The sequence below is a fragment of the Phyllobates terribilis genome, unplaced genomic scaffold, assembly GCF_046119375.1.
Source record: "Phyllobates terribilis strain yellow unplaced genomic scaffold, ASM4611937v1 Scaffold_3__8_contigs__length_932513732, whole genome shotgun sequence".
Lineage (NCBI taxonomy): Eukaryota > Metazoa > Chordata > Amphibia > Anura > Dendrobatidae > Phyllobates > Phyllobates terribilis.
Window position 1 is genome coordinate 659,600,424 of NW_027362763.1, and position 21,200 is coordinate 659,621,623.

The following is a 21,200-nucleotide window of genomic DNA, read 5'->3' on the forward strand; positions in this document are numbered from 1 at the left end:
TCTTCTTTCTCTCTTTCCCTCTGATGTCTCTTCTTTCTCTCCTTCCCTCTGATGTCTCTTCTTTTTCTCCTTCCCTCTGATGTCTCTTCTTTCTCTCCTTCCCTCTGATGTCTCTTCTTTACCTCCTTCCCTCTGATGTCTCTTCTTTCTCTCCTTCCCGCTGATGTCTCTTCTATCTCTCCTTCCCTCTGATGTCTCTTCTTTCTCTCCTTCCCTCTGATGTCTCTTCTTTCTCTCCTTCCCTCTGATGTCTCTTCTTTCTCTCCTTCCCTCTCATGTCTCTTCTTTCTCTCTTTCCCTCTGATGTCTCTTCTTTCTCTCCTTCCCTCTGATGTCTCTTCCTTCTCTCCTTCCCTCTGATGTCTCTTCTTTCCCTCCTTCCCTCTGATGTCTCTTCTTTCCCTCCTTCCCTCTGATGTCTCTTCTTTTTCTCCTTCCCTCTGATGTCTCTTCTTTCCCTCCTTCCCTCTGATGTCTCTTCTTTCTCTCCTTCCCTCTGATGTCTCTTCTTTCTCTCCTTCCCTCTGATGTCTCTTCTTTCTCCCCTTCCCTCTGATGTCTCTTCTTTCTCTCCTTCCCTCTGATGTCTCTTCTTTCTCTCCTTCCCTCTCATGTCTCTTCTTTCTCTCTTTCCCTCTGATGTCTCTTCTTTCTCTCCTTCCCTCTGATGTCTCTTCCTTCTCTCCTTCCCTCTGATGTCTCTTCTTTCCCTCCTTCCCTCTGATGTCTCTTCTTTCCCTCCTTCCCTCTGATGTCTCTTCTTTTTCTCCTTCCCTCTGATGTCTCTTCTTTCCCTCCTTCCCTCTGATGTCTCTTCTTTCTCTCCTTCCCTCTGATGTCTCTTCTTTCTCTCCTTCCCTCTGATGTCTCTTCTTTCTCTCCTTCCCTCTGATGTCTCTTCTTTCCCTCCTTCCCTCTGATGTCTCTTCTTTCCCTCCTTCCCTCTGATGCCTCTTCTTTTTCTCCTTCCCTCTGATGTCTCTTCTTTCCCTCCTTCCCTCTGATGTCTCTTCTTTCTCTCCTTCCCTCTGATGTCTCTTCTTTCTCTCTTTTCCTCTGATGTCTCTTCTTTCTCCCTTTCCCTCTGATGTCTCTTGTTTCTCTCTTTCCCTCTGATGTCTCTTCTTTCTATCCTTCCCTCTGATGTCTCTTCTTTCCCTCCTTCCCTCTGATGTCTCTTCTTTCTCTCTTTCCCTCTGATGTCTCTTCTTTCTCTCCTTCCCTCTGATGTCTCTTCTTTCTCTCTTTTCCTCTGATGTCTCTTCTTTCTCCCTTTCCCTCTGATGTCTCTTCTTTCTCTCCTTCCCTCTGATGTCTCTTCTTTGTCTCCTTCCCTCTGATGTCTCTTCTTTCTCTCCTTCTCTCTGATGTCTCTTCTTTCTCTCTTTCCCTCTGATGTCTCTTCTTTCTCTCCTTCGCTCTGATGTATCTTCTTTCTCTCCTTCCCTCTGATGTCTCTTCTTTCTCTCCTTCCCTCTGATGTCTCTTCTTTCTCTCCTTCCCTCTGATGTCTCCTCTTTCCCTCTTCCCTCTGATGTCTCTTCTTTCCCTCCTTCCCTCTGATGTCTCTTCTTTCTCTCTTTCCCTCTGATGTCTCTTCTTTCCCTCCTTCCCTCTGATGTCTCTTCTTTCTCTCTTTCCCTCTGATGTCTCTTCTTTCTCTCCTTCCCTCTGATGTCTCTTCTTTCTCTCCTTCCCTCTGATGTCTCTTCTTTCCCTCCTTCCCTCTGATGTCTCTTCTTTCTCTCTTTCCCTCTGATGTCTCTTCTTTCCCTCCTTCCCTCTGATGTCTCTTCTTTCTCTCTTTCCCTCTGATGTCTCTTCTTTCCCTCCTTCCCTCTGATGTCTCTTCTTTCTCTCTTTCCCACTGATGTCTCTTCTTTCTCTCCTTCCCTCTGATGTCTCTTCTTTCCCTCCTTCCCTCTGATGTCTCTTCTTTCTCTCTTTCCCTCTGATGTCTCTTCTTTCTCTCCTTCGCTCTGATGTATCTTCTTTCTCTCCTTCCCTCTGATGTCTCTTCTTTCTCTCCTTCCCTCTGATGTCTCTTCTTTCTCTCCTTCCCTCTGATGTCTCTTCTTTCCCTCCTTCCCTCTGATGTCTCTTCTTTCCCTCCTTCCCTCTGATGTCTCTTCTTTCTCTCTTTCCCTCTGATGTCTCTTCTTTCCCTCCTTCCCTCTGATGTCTCTTCTTTCTCTCTTTCCCTCTGATGTCTCTTCTTTCTCTCCTTCCCTCTGATGTCTCTTCTTTCTCTCCTTCCCTCTGATGTCTCTTCTTTCTCTCCTTTCCTCTGATGTCTCTTCTTTCTCTCCTTCCCTCTGATGTCTCTTCTTTTTCTCCTTCCCTCTGATGTCTCTTCTTTCTCTCCCTCTCTCTGATGTCTCTTCTTTCTCTACTTCCCTCTGATGTCTCTTCTTTCTCTTTTCCTCTGATGTCTCTTCTTTTCTCCCTCTCTCTGATGTCTCTTCTTTCCCTCCTTCCCTCTGATGTCTTCTCTTTCTCTCCTTCCCTCTGATGTCTCTTCTTTTTCTCCTTCCCTCTGATGTCTCTTCTTTCTCTCCTTCCCTCTGATGTCTCTTCTTTCTCTCCTTCCCTCTGATGTCTCTTCTTTCTCTCCTTCCCTCTGATGTCTCTTCTTTCTCTCCTTCCCTCTGATGTCTCTTCTTTCTCTCCTTCCCTCTGATGTCTCTTCTTTCTCTCCTTCCCTCTGATGTCTCTTCTTTCCCTCCTTCCCTCTGATGTCTCTTCTTTCCCTCCTTCCCTCTGATGTCTCTTCTTTCTCTCCTTCCCTCTGATGTCTCTTCTTTTTCTCCTTCCCTCTGATGTCTCTTCTTTCTCTCCTTCCCTCTGATGTCTCTTCTTTCCCTCCTTCCCTCTGATGTCTCTTCTTTCTCTCCTTCCCTCTGATGTCTCTTCTTTCTCTCCTTCCCTCTGATGTCTCTTCTTTCTCTCCTTCCCTCTGATGTCTCTTCTTTCTCTCCTTCCCTCTCATGTCTCTTCTTTCTCTCTTTCCCTCTGATGTCTCTTCTTTCTCGCCTTCCCTCTGATGTCTCTTCCTTCTCTCCTTCCCTCTGATGTCTCTTCTTTCCCTCCTTCTCTCTGATGTCTCTTCTTTCTCTCCTTCCCTCTGATGTCTCTTCTTTTTCTCCTTCCCTCTGATGTCTCTTCTTTCCCTCCTTCCCTCTGATGTCTCTTCTTTCTCTCCTTCCCTCTGATGTCTCTTCTTTCTCTCCTTCCCTCTGATGTCTCTTCTTTCCCTCCTTCCCTCTGATGCCTCTTCTTTTTCTCCTTCCCTCTGATGTCTCTTCTTTCCCTCCTTCTCTCTGATGTCTCTTCTTTCTCTCCTTCCCTCTGATGTCTGTTCTTTCCCTCCTTCCCTCTGATGTCTCTTCTTTCTCTCCTTCCCTCTGATGTCTCTTCTTTCTCTCCTTCCCTCTGATGTCTCTTCTTTCTCTCCTTCCCTCTGATGTCTCTTCTTTCTCTCCTTCCCTCTGATGTCTCTTCTTTCTCTCCTTCCCTCTCATGTCTCTTCTTTCTCTCTTTCCCTCTGATGTCTCTTCTTTCTCGCCTTCCCTCTGATGTCTCTTCCTTCTCTCCTTCCCTCTGATGTCTCTTCTTTCCCTCCTTCTCTCTGATGTCTCTTCTTTCTCTCCTTCCCTCTGATGTCTCTTCTTTCTCTCCCTCTCTCTGATGTCTCTTCTTTTTCTCCTTCCCTCTGATGTCTCTTCTTTCCCTCCTTTCCTCTGATGTCTCTTCTTTCTCTCCTTCCCTCTGATGTCTCTTCTTTCTCTCCTTCCCTCTGATGTCTCTTCTTTCTCTCCTTCTCTCTGATGTCTCTTCTTTCCCTCCTTCCCTCTGATGTCTCTTCTTTCTCTCCTTCCCTCTGATGTCTCTTCTTTCTCTCCTTCCCTCTGATGTCTCTTCTTTCTCGCCTTCCCTCTGATGTCTCTTCTTTCTCTCCTTCCCTCTGATGTCTCTTCTTTCTCGCCTTCCCTCTGATGTCTCTTCCTTCTCTCCTTCCCTCTGATGTCTCTTCTTTCCCTCCTTCTCTCTGATGTCTCTTCTTTCTCTCCTTCCCTCTGATGTCTCTTCTTTTTCTCCTTCCCTCTGATGTCTGTTCTTTCCCTCCTTCCCTCTGATGTCTCTTCTTTCTCTCCTTCCCTCTGATGTCTCTTCTTTCTCTCCTTCCCTCTGATGTCTCTTCTTTCTCTCCTTCCCTCTGATGTCTCTTCTTTCCCTCCTTCCCTCTGATGTCTCTTCTTTTTCTCCTTCCCTCTGATGTCTCTTCTTTCCCTCCTTCTCTCTGATGTCTCTTCTTTCTCTCCTTCCCTCTGATGTCTCTTCTTTCTCTCCTTCCCTCTGATGTCTCTTCTTTCTCTCCTTCCCTCTGATGTCTCTTCTTTCTCTCCTTCCCTCTGATGTCTCTTCTTTCTCTCCTTCCATCTGATGTCTCTTCTTTCCCTCCTTCCCTCTGATGTCTCTTCTTTCCCTCCTTCCCTCTGATGTCTCTTCTTTCTCTCCTTCCCTCTGATGTCTCTTCTTTCTCTCCTTCCCTCTGATGTCTCTTCTTTCCCTCTGATGTCTCTTCTTTCCCTCCTTCCCTCTGATGTCTCTTCTTTCTCTCCCTTTCTCTGATGTGTCTTCTTTCCCTCCTTCCCTCTGATGTCTCTTCTTTCTCTCCTTCTCTCTGATGTCTCTTCTTTCTCTCCCTCTCTCTGATGTGTCTTCTTTCGCTCCTTCTCTCTGATGTCTCTTCTTTCTCTCCTTCCCTCTGATGTCTCTTCTTTCTCTCCCTCTCTCTGATGTCTCTTCTTTCTCTCCCTCTCTCTGATGTCTCTTCTTTCTCTTCTTCCCTCTGATGTCTCTTCCTTCTCTCCTTCCCTCTGATGTCTCTTCTTTCTCTCCCTCTCTCTGATGTCTCTTCTTTCTCTCCTTCCCTCTGATGTCTCTTCTTTTTCTCCTTCCCTCTGATGTCTCTTCTTTCCCTCCTTCCCTCTGATGTCTCTTCTTTCTCTCCTTCCCTCTGATGTCTCTTCTTTCTCTCCTTCCCTCTGATGTCTCTTCTTTCTCTCCTTCTCTCTGATGTCTCTTCTTTCCCTCCTTCCCTCTGATGCCTCTTCTTTTTCTCCTTCCCTCTGATGTCTCTTCTTTTTCTCCTTCCCTCTGATGTCTCTTCTTTCCCTCCTTCCCTCTGATGTCTCTTCTTTCTCTCCTTCCCTCTGATGTCTCTTCTTTCTCTCCTTCCCTCTGATGTCTCTTCTTTCTCTCCTTCTCTCTGATGTCTCTTCTTTCCCTCCTTCCCTCTGATGCCTCTTCTTTTTCTCCTTCCCTCTGATGTCTCTTCTTTCCCTCCTTCCCTCTGATGTCTCTTCTTTCTCTACTTCCCTCTGATGTCTCTTCTTTCTCTCCTTCCCTCTGATGTCTCTTCTTTCTCTCCTTCCCTCTGATGTCTCTTCTTTCCCTCCTTCCCTCTGATGTCTCTTCTTTCCCTCCTTCCCTCTGATGTCTCTTCTTTCTCTCCCTCTCTCTGATGTCTCTTCTTTCCCTCCTTCCCTCTGATGTCTCTTCTTTCTCTCCCTCTCTCTGATGTCTCTTCTTTCCCTCCTTCCCTCTGATGTCTCTTCTTTCTCTCCCTCTCTCTGATGTCTCTTCTTTCCCTCTTTCCCTCTGTTGTCTCTTCTTTCCCTCCTTCTCTCTGATGTCTCTTCTTTCTCTCCTTCCCTCTGATGTCTCTTCTTTCTCTCCCTCTCTCTGATGTCTCTTCTTTCCCTCCTTCCCTCTGATGTCTCTTCTTTCTCTCCCTCTCTCTGATGTCTCTTCTTTCCCTCCTTCCCTCTGATGTCTCTTCTTTCTCTCCCTCTCTCTGATGTCTCTTCTTTCCCTCCTTCCCTCTGATGTCTCTTCCTTCCCTCCTTCCCTCTGATGTCTCTTCTTTCTCTCCTTCCCTCTGATGTCTCTTCTTTCCCTCCTTCCCTCTGATGTCTCTTCTTTCCCTCCTTCCCTCTGATGTCTCTTCTTTCTCTCCTTCCCTCTGATGTCTCTTCTTTCCCTCTTTCCCTCTGTTGTCTCTTCTTTCCCTCCTTCTCTCTGATGTCTCTTCTTTCTCTCCCTCTCTCTGATGTCTCTTCTTTCTCTCCTTCCCTCTGATGTCTCTTCTTTCTCTCCTTCCCTCTGATGTCTCTTCTTTCTCTCCCTCTCTCTGATGTCTCTTCTTTCCCTCTTTCCCTCTGTTGTCTCTTCTTTCCCTCCTTCTCTCTGATGTCTCTTCTTTCTCTCCCTCTCTCTGATGTCTCTTCTTTCTCTCCTTCCCTCTGATGTCTCTTCTTTCTCTCCTTCCCTCTGATGTCTCTTCTTTCTCTCCTTCCCTCTGATGTCTCTTCTTTCTCTCCTTCCCTCTGATGTCTCTTCTTTCTCTCCCTCTCTCTGATGTCTCTTCTTTCCCTCTTTCCCTCTGTTGTCTCTTCTTTCCCTCCTTCTCTCTGATGTCTCTTCTTTCTCTCCCTCTCTCTGATGTCTCTTCTTTCTCTCCTTCCCTCTGATGTCTCTTCTTTCTCTCCCTCTCTCTGATGTCTCTTCTTTCTCTCCTTCCCTCTGATGTCTCTTCTTTCTCTCCTTCCCTCTGATGTCTCTTCTTTCTCTCCCTCTCTCTGATGTCTCTTCTTTCCCTCTTTCCCTCTGTTGTCTCTTCTTTCCCTCCTTCTCTCTGATGTCTCTTCTTTCTCTCCCTCTCTCTGATGTCTCTTCTTTCTCTCCTTCCCTCTGATGTCTCTTCTTTCTCTCCTTCCCTCTGATGTCTCTTCTTTCTCTCCTTCCCTCTGATGTCTCTTCTTTCTCTCCTTCCCTCTGATGTCTCTTCTTTCTCTCCTTCCCTCTGATGTCTCTTCTTTCTCTCCTTCCCTCTGATGTCTCTTCTTTCCCTCCTTCCCTCTGATGTCTCTTCTTTCTCTCCCTCTCTCTGATGTCTCTTCTTTCTCTCCTTCCCTCTTATACTCACTGACTGTCTCTCTGTTTTCTCTTAGGGGTGCCGATGCTGTTCGTCCTCCCGTGGGGTGTAGTGAAGTACCTGTATGAAGATGATGGGTGTGTTCTTCCTCCATGCTCTTGTTGTGTCCTCTTTGTTCCATACACAGGTAGCAGATGCTCCGGGGCCCTGACGTCTGCCGGGCCCAAACGCTCCAGGAATTCCCCGTATAAATGGCTGGTGGCCGCGCGGCCGGCGCAGGTTGTGTTCAGGAGCTGCAGGTTACGTCTCTGCCCATATTGTGCCCGGTGTCTGGAGAGGGAACAGGCACATAGTCAGACTCTGCCCCCGTGATAACCAATGTTGCCTCCATTCAGCGGCCACAGCGGCGATACCAGATTCATGAATGGCGGGCGTGAATAGCTCTACATGAATAAAATGTCTGCTTTTTATCCAGCAGCAGCGCCACTCTTGTCTATAGGCCGTGTTCAGTATTGCAGCTTGTTCTCTGTCTCACAGGTCTTTATATAGCTGAGAGATGGACATACTTAAGATGCCCATACATCTTAGATAGCGGCATCTGTCTGACAACGATCACTCTCAACACCGCCCTTTATATGCAAGGATTCAGAGGAGAAAGTGGAAAAGACCCCACCAGACCCCACAGACTCCTCTCTACCCACCAGACTCTGCTGTCTTTCCTGTACTTCACTGTCCCCTTTTATCCCCTGTTCCTTTCTAACTATCCTGTCCCACCGCTAGATTTCTCTGTCCTCCTCCTCCAGACTCCTCTTTTCTCCTCCTGCAGACCCCTCTTTTCTCCTCCTCCAGACTCTTCTGTTCTCCTCCAGTCTCCTCTGTTCCCCTCCTCCAGTCTCCTCTGTTCCCCTCCTCCAGTCTCCTCTGTTCCCCTCCTCCTGTCTCCTCTGTTCCCCTCCTCCTGTCTCCTCTGTTCTCCTCCTCCAGACTCCTCTGTTCTCCTCCTCCAGACTTCTCTGTCCACCTCCAGACTTCTGTGTTCACCTCCAGACCCCTTTGTCCTCCTCCTCCAAACTCTGGGGTTCCCTTCAGTACCCTGTTCCCTCTAGCCCCCCTGGTCTGCTCCATACTCATCTCTCCACTTCCATCCTCCTTTGTTTCCCTTCAGACTCTTCTGTCCCTCTAGATCAGGGGTCTCAACCTCGTGTCCCGAGGGCCTCATGCGTCACCTAAGGCTACTTAATGCGGCCCCAGGCACCGGAACCCCCGTAACGATTGCTGCCTGGTCCTGAGAGCCACCGACGTCAGTGATTCTTTTCAGTTGAATGTTCTACAAGTTAGGAACCAGCATGGGCCATTACTACAAGATGGGGACCAGGATGGGGGGCCATTACTACAAGATGGGGACCAGGATGGGCCATTACCACAAGATGGGGAACAGGATGGGACATTACTACAAGATGGGGACCAGGATGGGCACATTACTACAAAATGGGGAACAGGATGGGACATTACTACAAGATGGGGACCAGGATGGGGGGCCATTACTACAAGATGGGGAACAGGATGGGACATTACTACAAGATGGGGACCAGGATGGGGGGCCATTACTACAAGATGGGGACCAGGATGGGCCATTACTACAAGATGGGGAACAGGATGGGACATTACTACAAGATGGGGAACAGGATGGGACATTACTACAAGATGGGGACCAGGATGGGCCATTACTACAAGATGGGGAACAGGATGGGACATTACTACAAGATGGGAACCAGGATGGGCCATTACTACAAGATGTGGAACAGGATGGGACATTACTACAAGATGGGGACCAGGATGGGGGGCCATTACTACAAGATGGGGACCAGGATGGGCCCATTACTACAAGATGGGGAACAGGATGGGACATTACTACAAGATGGGGAACAGGATGGGACATTACTACAAGATGGGGACCAGGATGGGCCATTACTACAAGATGGGGAACAGGATGGGACATTACTACAAGATGGGAACCAGGATGGGCCATTACTACAAGATGGGGAACAGGATGGGACATTACTACAAGATGGGAACCAGGATGGGCCTGTTATTACAAGTTGGGGACCGGGATGGGCCATTACTACAAGATGGGGAAAAGGATGGGACATTACTACAAGATGGGGAACAGGATGGGCCATTACTACGAGATGGGAACCAGGATGGGCCCATTACTACAAGATGGGGACCAAGATGGGCCATTACTACAAGATGGGAATCAGGATGGGCACATTACTACAAGATGGGGATCAGGATGGGCACATTACTACAAGATGGGGACCGGGATGGGCCCATTACTACAAGATGGGGATCAGGATGGGCACATTACTACAAGATGGGGATCAGGATGGGCACATTACTACAAGATGGGAACCAGGATGGGCCTATTACTACAAGATGAGAACCAGGATGGGCCATTACTACAAGATGGGAACCAGGATGGGCCATTACTACAAGATGGGAACCAGGATGGGCCATTACTACAAGATGGGGACCAGGATGGGCCATTACTACAAGATGGGAACCATGATGGGCCCATTACTACAAGATGGGAACCAGGATGGGCCATTACTACAAGATGGGGACCAGGATGGGCCATTAATACGAGATGGGAACCATGATGGGCCATTACTACAAGATGGGAACCAGGATGGGCCATTACTACAAGATGGGGACCAGGATGGGCCATTACTACAAGATGGGAATCAGGATGGGCCCATTACTACAAGATGGGGACCAGGATGGGCCCATTGCTACAAGATGGGGATCAGGATGGGCACATTACTACAAGATGGGGACCAGGATGGGCACATTACTACAATATGGGGATCAGGATGGGCACATTACTACAAGATGGGGATCAGGATGGGCACATTACTACAAGATGGGGAACAGGATGGGCACATTACTACAAGATGGGGACCAGGATGGGCACATTACTACAAGATGGGAATCAGGATGGGCCCATTACTACAAGATGGGGACCAGGATGGGCCCATTACTACAAGATGGGGATCAGGATGGGCACATTACTACAAGATGGGGACCAGGATGGGCACATTACTACAAGATGGGAATCAGGATGGGCCCATTACTACAAGATGGGGACCAGGATGGGCACATTACTACAAGATGGGGACCAGGATGGGTACATTACTACAAGATGGGGACCAGAATGGGCCCATTACTACAAGATGGGGATCAGGATGGGCACATTACTACAAGATGGGGATTAGGATGGGCACATTACTACAAGATGGGGACCAGGATGGGCACATTACTACAAGATGGGGACCAGGATGGGCACATTACTACAAGATGGGGACCAGGATGGGCACATTACTACAAGATGGGGACCAGGATGGGCACATTACTACAAGATGGGGACCAGGATGGGTACATTACTACAAGATGGGGACCAGGATGGGCACATTACTACAAGATGCGGACAAGGATGGGCACATTACAATGAGATGGGGAAACTACTACACGATGGGGACATTACTATAAGACGTTGGTCAGAATTACTACATGGTGCAAATTGTAAGAAAACAAAATCACTGTATGTGGCCAATTAGGGGACACAAAAAGGAAATAAAAATTGTAAAAACTGTAAAACTGTACAATAGCCCATAAATTGAATGGCATGTAAAAGAATAAAATAGAAAAGCCAAAAATGTTGAAAAAATGATCCAAAAGGTGTATAGAAAAAAACAAAATGGTATCATTAAAAATTGTATATCATCCTGCAAAGAATGTGGCCCTTCAAATTCACATTTTGTCTATGTGCGGTCCATATACTTAGCCGAGTTTGCGACCCCTGCCCTAGAGACCTGCTCCGCTTCTTCTCCCATGATGTCACCCTAGATTGGGGCTATTGCTGCCGACGTCACTGTGTTTGGTGCAGGACACAGATGAGCTGACATTGGGGGGGGGGGTGGGATTCAAAACTTTACTGCGCCCCAGTCATGAAGCACGTCATCTAGTATAAAAAGGTTTTCTCCATTAACCCTTCCCCCGATCTCTTCACTCCAATATATCACCGTCCTGCGCCTCCTGGGGACCGCATCCGCTGTGCACCCTCCTCAGGTATTAATTAGTAGCAGTGAGGATCGCCTTATCGCCACCATGTCCGGCCCCGGGAGAGGAGGAGTAATTACCATCTCTGCTCTGGGAGAACCCGGTTCTGTGGCAGCTGATAATCGGTGACATAATCCTCATCAATCATCCGCCGTCACCTGCAGATAATCCGGCTCTCAGCTCCATTACTATCTGCTCAGTGTCCTCAGCCGTAAAAGCGTCAATCACAAGGAGCCATCACCATCCAGGAGGAGCAGAGGGAGGACCGTCCGCCATGATAGAGCAGCGCAGGCGGCTGATATCTCCTAATATTACTGCCAATTATTGGGCTTCATCTGATTAGTTTCGTCTTTCTTTATTTTTTCTCTGCCTTTCTTCATTCATTAACTTTTTTTCCTGTACTGTTACTCCGTTATCTCCTATTCCTTCCTTCCTTCCCTTTCTTCTTTCTCGGCTTCCTTCGTTGGTTCCCTCCTTTCTTTAACTCGTTCATCCTTAGGTTTTCCCTCTCCCTCTTCTTTCCTCTCTTCCTACCTTCATTCCTGACTTATTTTTTCCTTCCTTTGTTTCTTTCCCTTTCCCTGACTTCCCTTCTTCCATCTTTCCTTGCTTCTCTTCCTTATTCCATCCCTTTTCCCTCTCTTCCTTCTTTCTTCCCTTCAGTCCTTCCTCCCTTACAGGCTCCTTCCCATTGTTCCTTCTCTCCTTTCCCCTCCTTCCTTCCTTCCATTTCTCTCTCTCTCTTCCTTCCTCCTTCTCTTTCTTTCTACGTTCCTTCCATCCTCCTTCCTTCCTCCATCTCTTCCTTCCTTGCTTGCTTTTTTCTTCCTTCTCTTTCTTTCTTTCTACGTTCCTTCCATCCTTCCTCCATCTTTTCCTTCCTTGCTTTCTTTCTTCCTTCTCTTTCTTTCCTTTTCTTTCTTTCTCTTTCTTTCTGTCTTCCTTCCTTCCTCCCTCACTTCTACTCTCTCTCCTTTTCTTTCCTTTCTTCCCTCCTTTTCCCCCTCTTTTCTTCTTTGCTTCTTACTAGGTTTTCCCTGTTTCCTCTACTATTCAGGAAAGAAACTTAATCAGTTTGTAAAGAAATCGTATGTAACTTTCTAAAGGTTTTGTCCTCGATTCCTCGGGACTTGTGCTTTGTCCGTCACTCTTGACGAAGGGAGTAAGATGCGGCAGATTCTTTCATTAATAGTTGTGCGTCTCTTAGTGAATTTGGCGCATCTGTCAGCACATTGCTGTCGCAGTTTATGTCACTTGTGTGATTTAACTTAGGGGGAATTTGTGGGTTGCATTCGACCACACCCCTTTGGCTAATCTCCACCCATTTTTCAATGTTGCCATTGCTGGACAGGACTGGCACCAGAACACTGAAAGTCGCAACATTTTTCAACAACTCCGAGTTGCACAACATTTTTGTGATAAATCAAACAGTTTTATGCCCGAGTCCTGGAGAAAACGATTGGGTGACGGGGCCTTCCTTCACTTTCCTCTCTGTTTTCAGCAGCTCTGCTATCAGCAATTTGAATTAACTTTGTTTCCATCCAAAAGCTAAAAACCCAGTTCCAACAATCCACTGTCAGGTGAACACCCAGGACGCCATCTGATACATTGTAACCAACCATCTGGACTGGTGGAGTACAGTGTCCATTTTAGGACATGATCAGATATCAAAATCAAACATCAGAATGATGTCAGTTTGAGGCTAAATACCCTGTCTGACAAGTGATCCTGACAAGTGATCCTGACACGTGATCCTGACAAGTCATTCTGACAAGTGATCCTGACAAGTGATTCTGACAAGTGATTCTGACAAGTGATCCTGACAAGTGATCCTGACAAGTGATCCTGACACGTCATTCTGACAAGTGATCCTGACAAGTGATTCAGACAAGTGATTTTGACAAGTGATTTTGACAAGTGAGCCCGACAAGTGATCCTGACAAGTGATCCTGACAAGTGATCCCGACAAGTGATCCCGACAAGTGATACTGACAAGTGATCCTGACACGTGATGCTGACAAGTGATGCTGACAAGTGATCCTGACAAGTGATTTTGACAAGTGATCCCGACAAGTGATCCCGACAAGTGTGTAACATCCCTGGCGGCGTGCTTGCATAGTGCACCACCTCCCACTTTGCAAGACCGCAATCTTACCTGTCAGTCCAGCCTGCAAACCTTGCTCCAGTTCATGCTGTGTGCATGTCTCTTGACTGACTGCTTAGGGCGGCGGCCCGGTTACTTCCTGATTCTTATAGCTGCTGTGGGCGCAGCCCTAATGCGTCTCCAGCCTATTGCTGTGAGTCACTGGATATTTAAACCCCCTCCACCCAGAAGGAGGTGCCTGAGCAACACCTTCACTCAGTTTGTCTTTGCAACTGAATTGCCAGGTCCTGTCCTGTATCTTTTCTGTTTCCGCCACTCTGGGGGCTGCATAGCCAGACCTGTTATCTCTGACTTCTAGTCTGTTTCTGCCACTCTGGGGGCTGTATACCCAGGCCTGTTACCTGTGACTTCCAGTCTGTTTCCGCCACTCTGGGGGCTGTATACCCAGGCTCGTTTTTGTATCTCATTGCAGTAGCAGTTCTTGTCTGAACTGTATCCTAGCCTGTTACCTGTTTGTCTCTATGTCCGTATCTTCCCTTTTCCTGCAGGATCTGAACCAGCACCTAACTCCTACTCGTTGTCTCTGTACTTCTGTTTGTGAGTTTTGTATCCACTCGCTACTTCATAATAAGTACCTTGTGTGTATCTGGTTCTGCTTGTCCCTTTTCCCTTCCTCCGTATCTTCCTCCTGTGTTCTAGCCATCTTCCTGTGTTTTCCAGTCTGTTCCATGTGAACAGAGCCCTGTCCTCTCTCCCTGCACCTTCAGCCCTGTTCGGCTCTGCTTGCTCACCGCGCCAGCGGTTTCTCTCTGCTCTGACTTGCCCACTGCTCTGGCGGCTTCTCTCTGCTCTGCCTTGCCTACCGCTCCGGTGGTTCCGCTCTGCTCTGCCTTGTCCACCGCACCTGTGGTTCCACTCCACTCTGCCTTGTCCACCGCACCTGCGGTTCCACTCTGCTCTGACTTGTCCACCGCACCTGCAGTTCCGCTCTGCTCTGCCTTGTCCACCGCACCTGCGGTTTCGCTCTGCTCAGCCTTGTCCACCGCACCTGCGGTTTCGCTCTGCTCTGCCTTGTCCACCGCTCCGGCGGTTCCGCTCTGCTCTGCCTTGCCCACCGCACTTGTGGTTTTCGCTCCGCTCTGCTTGCTCACCGCACCAGCAGTTCCTCTCTGCTTGACTACCGCATCTGCGGCTCTGAACCTGTCTCCCAGTCAGTACTGGACCCTATCCAGCCTGCGCTCCAACCTTCTAGTACCCCCCTGTCTGCACTCCAGCCGTGCTTGCCATTGCCCACCTGTCTGCATACCAGCCGTACTTGCCAGTACCCACCTGTCTGCATACCAGCCGTACTTGCCAGTACCCACCTGTCTGCATACCGGCCGTGCTAACCTGTATCCACCAGTCTGCATACCAGTCGTGCTTGCCAATACCCACCTGCCTGTATGCCAGTCTAACCTGCCTGTTCCTGCATTCCCCGGTGTGGGTCAACAACTGTGACCGGTGTCTGACCTGGAGTAGCACCTGGTCCCTCTGCTCGGTTCTTCCTTGGTTCACGGAGTTGACTAAGCCGCCGTGCGACCTTGGTCGGATTGGGTTGATACTTAGTTACGCCCATCCAGGCACTCCTCGGTTCATGGTACAGTGGGATCACTAATCATGCCCTCGCCAGTCAGTTCAGGCGTGAGCGTAACAAAGTGATTTTGACAAGTGATTCTGACAAGTGATCCTGACAAGTGATCCCGACAAGTGAGTTTGACAAGTGATCCCGACAAGTAATCCCGACAAGTGATTTTGACAAGTGATCCTGACAAGTGATCCTGACAAGTGATTCTGACAAGTGATGTTGACAAGTGATCCCGACAAGTAATCCCGACAAGTGATTCTGACAAGTGATTCTGACAAGTGATCGTGACAAGTGATCCCGACAAGTGATTCCCACAAGTGATTCCGACAAGTGATCGTGACAAGTGATCGTGACAAGTGATCGTGACAAGTGATTTTGACAAGTGATTCTGACAAGTGATTCTGACAAGTGATCCTGACAAGTGATCTCGACAAGTGATTTTGACAAGTGATCCCGACAAGTGATTTTGACAAGTGATCCCGACAAGTGATTTTGACAAGTGATCCCAACAAGTGATTTGGACAAGTGATTCTGACAAGTGATTTTGACAAGTGATCCCGACAAGTGATTTGGACAAGTGATTCTGACAAGTGATTCTGACAAGTGATCGTGACAAGTGATTCCCACAAGTGATTCCGACAAGTGATCCCGACAAGTAATCCCGACAAGTGATTTGGACAAGTGATTCTGACAAGTGATTTTGACAAGTGATCCCGACAAGTGATCCCGACAAGTGATTCTGACAAGTGATTCTGACAAGTGATTCTGACAAGTGATCGTGACAAGTGATCCCGAGAAGTGATTCACACAAGTGATTCCGACAAGTGATCGTGACAAGTGATCGTGACAAATGATCCCGACAAGTGATCGTGACAAGTGATCGTGACAAGTGATCCCCACAAGTGATTCCCACAAGTGATTCCGACAAGTGATCGTGACAAGTGATCGTGACAAGTGATCGTGACAAGTGATTTTGACAAGTGATTCTGACAAGTGATTCTGACAAGTGATTCTGACAAGTGATCGTGACAAGTGATCTCGACAAGTGATCCTGACAAGTGATCTCGACAAGTGATTTTGACAAGTGATCCCGACAAGTGATTTTGACAAGTGATCCCAACAAGTGATCGTGACAAGTGATCATGACAAGTGATCCTGACAAGTGATCTCGACAAGTGATCCCGACAAGTGATTTTGACAAGTGATCCCGACAAGTGATTTTAACAAGTGATTCCCACAAGTGATTCCCACAAGTGATTCCGACAAGTGATCGTGACAAGTGATCGTGACAAGTGATCGTGACAAGTGATTTTGACAAGTGATTCTGACAAGTGATTCTGACAAGTGATCGTGACAAGTGATCTCGACAAGTGATCCTGACAAGTGATCCTGACAAGTGATCTCGACAAGTGATCCCGACAAGTGATTTTGACAAGTGATCCCAACAAGTGATCGTGACAAGTGATCGTGACAAGTGATCCTGACAAGTGATCTCGACAAGTGATCCCGACAAGTGATTTTGACAAGTGATCCCGACAAGTGATTTTGACAAGTGATCCCAACAAGTGATTTGGACAAGTGATCCCGACAAGTGACTTTTACAACTGTAATAATAATAAAAAAATATTCACTGTTCGCTAATGGGACTTGAATCCAAAACTCTACATCTAGAAGCCAGTGCACCAACCACTGAGCTATAAACTCAGTTGAGGAAAGCTAAGGGTTCTATTTGGTTATATGATTTTCAAACCTTGTCTGAAACTGATTGGGACTTTCAGAAATACCTTTTTTAAAATTTTTTACCAATTTATTTTTACCATTTAGCACAGAAACTACAGGGGTGTTTTACTTTTAATATCTATATCTAACATTCCGATTGTCATCCTGACGTGTTAAGAGTTTCAGACACGCTGTCTATTTGCATGGTAAATTACATAGCCAAAGTAAATTTGGAGTTTGCAGTCAGTTCTTGGGTGGATGGAAAGAAAAATTTACAATAAAGAAATTTTATCATTAGACCCCTTTAAGAAATTATACAAATATAAAGTCACTTGGAAATAGATATGTAGTAAATTAGTGCCTCCCAATGTACTTTGGCTATATAATTGACCATGCAAATAGACAGCGTGTCTGAAACTCTTAACACGTCAGGATGACAATCAGAGTGTCAGATATTAAAAGTAAAACACCCCTGTAGTTTGTGTGCTAAATATGCATAATTACAGCAACTAAAAGGTCCCTATTGGGATTTGAACCGAGCCAGTGTAGCTTCAGAGGCTGATGCTTTACCATTGAGCTACCCAGTCAAGTGATGCTAACTGGCAGCTTTTCTTGTCTTATGAGATCAACTATGAAAATACTCAGGGTGACTAAAAGTCATTGTGATTCTGATGTTTGAAGAAAGTCACACATCAGAATCACACATCATTTGAATCTGGCTTGGAGGAGGTATTTCTGAAAGTCCCAGTTTCAGACAGGTTTGCACTGAAAATCATATAACCAAATAGAACTCCCAGGTTTCATTAATGATTTTATAGCTCAGTGGTTGGTGCGGTGCACTGGCTTCTGGAGACAGAATTTAGGGTTCAAGTCCCATCAGCGAACAGTGAATATTTTTTTATTATTATTACAGTTGTAAAAGTCACTCGTCAAAATCACCTGTCAGGATCATTTGTCAGAATCACCTGTCAGGATCATTTGTCAGAATCACCTGTCAGGATCACTTGTCAGGATCACCTGTCAGGATCACTCGTCAGAATCACCTGTCAGGATCATTTGTCAGAATCACCTGCCAGGATCACTTGTCAGGATCACCTGTCAGAATCACTCGTCAGAATCACCTGTCAGGATCACTTGTCAAGATCACCTGTCAGAATCACTTGTCAGAATCACCTGTCAAGATCACTTGTCAGAATCACTTGTCAGGATCACCTGTCAGGATCACTCGTCAGAATCACCTGTCAGGATCATTTGTCAGAATCACCTGTCAGGATCACCTGTCATAATCACTCGTCAGAATCACCTGTCAGGATCACTTGTCAAGATCACCTGTCAGAATCACTTGTCAGAATCACCTGTCAAGATCACTTGTCAGAATCACTTGTCAGGATCACCTGTCAAGATCACTTGTCAGAATCACTTGTCAGGATCACCTGTCAGGATCACCTGTCAGAATCACCTGTCAGAATCACCTGTCAGGATCACTTGTCAGAATCACCTGTCAGGATCACCTGTCAGGATCACTTGTCAGGATCACTTGTCAGAATCACTGTCAGGATCACTTGTCAGAATCACTTGTCAGAATCACTTGTCAGGATCACTTGTCAGGATCACTTGTCAGGATCACTTGTCAGGATCACCTGTCAGGATCACCTGTCAGAATCACTTGTCAGGATCACTTGTCAGGATCACTTGTCAGAATCACTTGTCAGGATCACCTGTCAGGATCACTTGTCAGGATCACTTGTCAGAATCACTTGTCAGAATCACTTGTCAGAATCACTTGTCAGGATCACTTGTCAGGATCACTTGTCAGAATCACCTGTCAGGATCACCTGTCAGAATCACCTGTCAGAATCACCTGTCAGAATCACCTGTCAGAATCACTTGTCAGGATCACTTGTCAGTATCACTTGTCAGTATCACTTGTCAGTATCACCTGTCAGAATCACTTGTCAGGATCACTTGTCAGAATCACTTGTCAGAATCACCTGTCAGGATCACCTGTCAGGATCACTTGTCAGAATCACTTGTCAGGATCACTTGTCAGGATCACTTGTCAGGATCACCTGTCAGAATCACTTGTCAGGATCACCTGTCAGAATCACGTGTCAGAATCACTTGTCAGCTTAGCTCCATTCAGTGCTGGATTCAGACTGTGGAACAGATTGCCGCTGTCTCTGAAGAGCTGCAGATGCTTTTTTTCTTATCTCAGACTCCCATAAAGTAGAGAGAAGCGTCACAGGTGATGGGAAATAAGCAATTGCATTGCAACTCCCCAAATACTGCGGACGGTGGGGGAGGGGCAGCTGACGTCCTCCAATGCCTCCGCTACATACTGATAGCTCCTTAGTAATTAAACGTACAGGATTTACTCTTTCTGCCGTTTATTTTACCTACTTTCAGTCAGATCATTAAACTCCCATATTGTGACGGGGGAGGCAGCTGCCGCCACCTCTGGGGACAGATATAAGCCGGGCGACTGCTACTTAGCGCATCTGTCCTGCCGCAGGTTCATTCCCCCCTCATCTTCTGTGTATTTGATATTAATGGCATTGTAATAGCTCCGACTGCACAAAAGGTTAATGCAGAGCTGAGCGGCTGAACTGGCGCGTTTCACTCCGGCCTGTAAACCGCGCCGGCTGTATTAATCCCATCAGGTATAGCAGTGCAGAGAGAGCGGCGCGGCCATGGGAGTGGCATGGAGTAGCTGCAGCGTCAACATGTCAGACAACATATCAGACACGGCACAAATCATCGCAAGCGGACGGACGCCATTCATCTCGCTGCCAGACTCCAAGCAGAACGCGTTCATCTCTGACTCAATCATCAGAGACGTTTGTCTGAATTTGGGCTTTTAAGTCGCAATAATAAATCATTGTGTCTTCTCTGTAGCTGCTGGACTCGGAATTACAATATGAACTACTGGCTCATCATCCGCCTGCCGATCCTCATCGCCATCGGGGTGAGTTGTCAGTGGCAGAGTTACGCTACAAAGTGACATATTGTAGCTCTCTAGTCGTTTTATTCCATAAAGTCATTAAAACTCCTTCACTGCTTTCAATTTAGTTATTTCCGATACTGGAAAAGTTGGGAGACGGCCAAAATGGCTGCTAAAGAATATTTACTCGACTTCTCCCATATTACAAAAAGCAAAAGTCTGGAAACTACAACCATGATGATATTTTAGCTGCAAAAAAGACTAAAGGGAGCTCCCTGTATACAGAGATACATGATAAGATTCTGTCTGCAGCCACCACTAGGGGGAGCACCCTGTATAGAGAGATACATTATAAGATCCTGTCTGCAGCCACCACTAGGGGGAGCTCCCTGTATACAGAGATACATGATAAGATTCTGTCTGCAGCCACCACTAGGGGGAGCTCCCTGTATACAGAGATACATGATAAGATCCTGTCTGCAGCCACCACTAGGGGGAGCTCCCTGTATACAGAGATACATGATAAGATTCTGTCTGCAGCCACCACTAGGGGGAGCTCCCTGTATACAGAGATACATGATAAGATTCTGTCTGCAGCCACCACTAGGGGGAGCTCCCTGTATACAGAGATACATGATAAGATCCTGTCTGCAGCCACCACTAGGGGGAGCTCCCTGTATACAGAGATACATGATAAGATACTGTCTGCAGTCACCACTAGGGGGAGCTCCCTGTATACAGAGATACATGATAAGATCCTGTCTGCAGCCACCACTAGGGGGAGCTCCCTGTATACAGAGATACATGATAAGATACTGTCTGCAGTCACCACTAGGGGGAGCTCCCTGTATACAGAGATACATGATAAGATTCTGTCTACAGCACCACTAGGGGGAGCTCCCTGTATACAGAGATACATGATAAGATTCTGTCTGCAGCCACCACTAGGGGGAGCTCCCTGTATACAGAGATACATGATAAGATTCTGTCTACAGGCGCCACTAGGGGGAGCTCCCTGCATACAGAGACACATAAGATTCTGTCTACAGCCACCACTAGGGGGAGCTCCCTGCATACAGAGACACATAAGATTCTGTCTACAGCCACCACTAGGGGGAGCTCCCTGTATACAGAGACACATAAGATTCTGTCTACAGCCACCACTAGGGGGAGCTTCCTGTATACAGAGATACATGATTACTTCATCTTCCGTGACTGTTTCGAAGTCAGAATGTGAGCAGGATACAATGTGGCGGGGGGGAGCATGCATAACATTTGGGGATTGGAAGAAATTTCCTTTCTGATATGGTCTATTTTTCCTTTGAAACAATTGGCCAGATCGTCAGCGCTGAGGTCGGTGGTCGGGGCCTGTGCTGTTTGATTGAGGAGAGAGTGAAAAGTGTCGAAGAGGCGTTTAGGATTATTGGACAGTGAGATGATGAGGTTGTTATAGTAGGTTTGTTTGGAGAGGTGAAGGGCGGCGTTATATGTTTTCAGCATAAATTTATAATGGGTGATATCTCCGGCCAGATTAGATTTTCTCCACAGTCGTTCAGCACCGCTGGAGAAGACGTGTTTGCGGGGAACTCCGTGTATATTGCTTTATACATTGTAATTATTACGACATTGGCTCTTGTGCTCCCCCTAGTGTTGGCTTCAGGCTGAATATCACCATGTAGCTAGGGGGGATTTAGTTTTCTGTATTAGCCGGACAAAGCTCTGACGTGTGAATATATATCGGGAATCAGCGCAG

General features: G+C 47.1%; 1 protein-coding gene across 1 annotated transcript in view; it reads left to right on the forward strand.

Annotated features, from left to right (window-relative positions):
- Positions 1-21,200, forward strand: part of GLP1R (glucagon like peptide 1 receptor) — a 347,688-nt gene that overhangs the window by 314,692 nt on the left and 11,796 nt on the right. The window contains exons 7-8 of the mRNA XM_073673565.1: positions 7,017-7,077; positions 19,402-19,471. Coding sequence (XP_073529666.1) covers positions 7,017-7,077; positions 19,402-19,471 — 131 coding nt within the window. The remainder of the gene's footprint in view (positions 1-7,016; positions 7,078-19,401; positions 19,472-21,200) is intronic.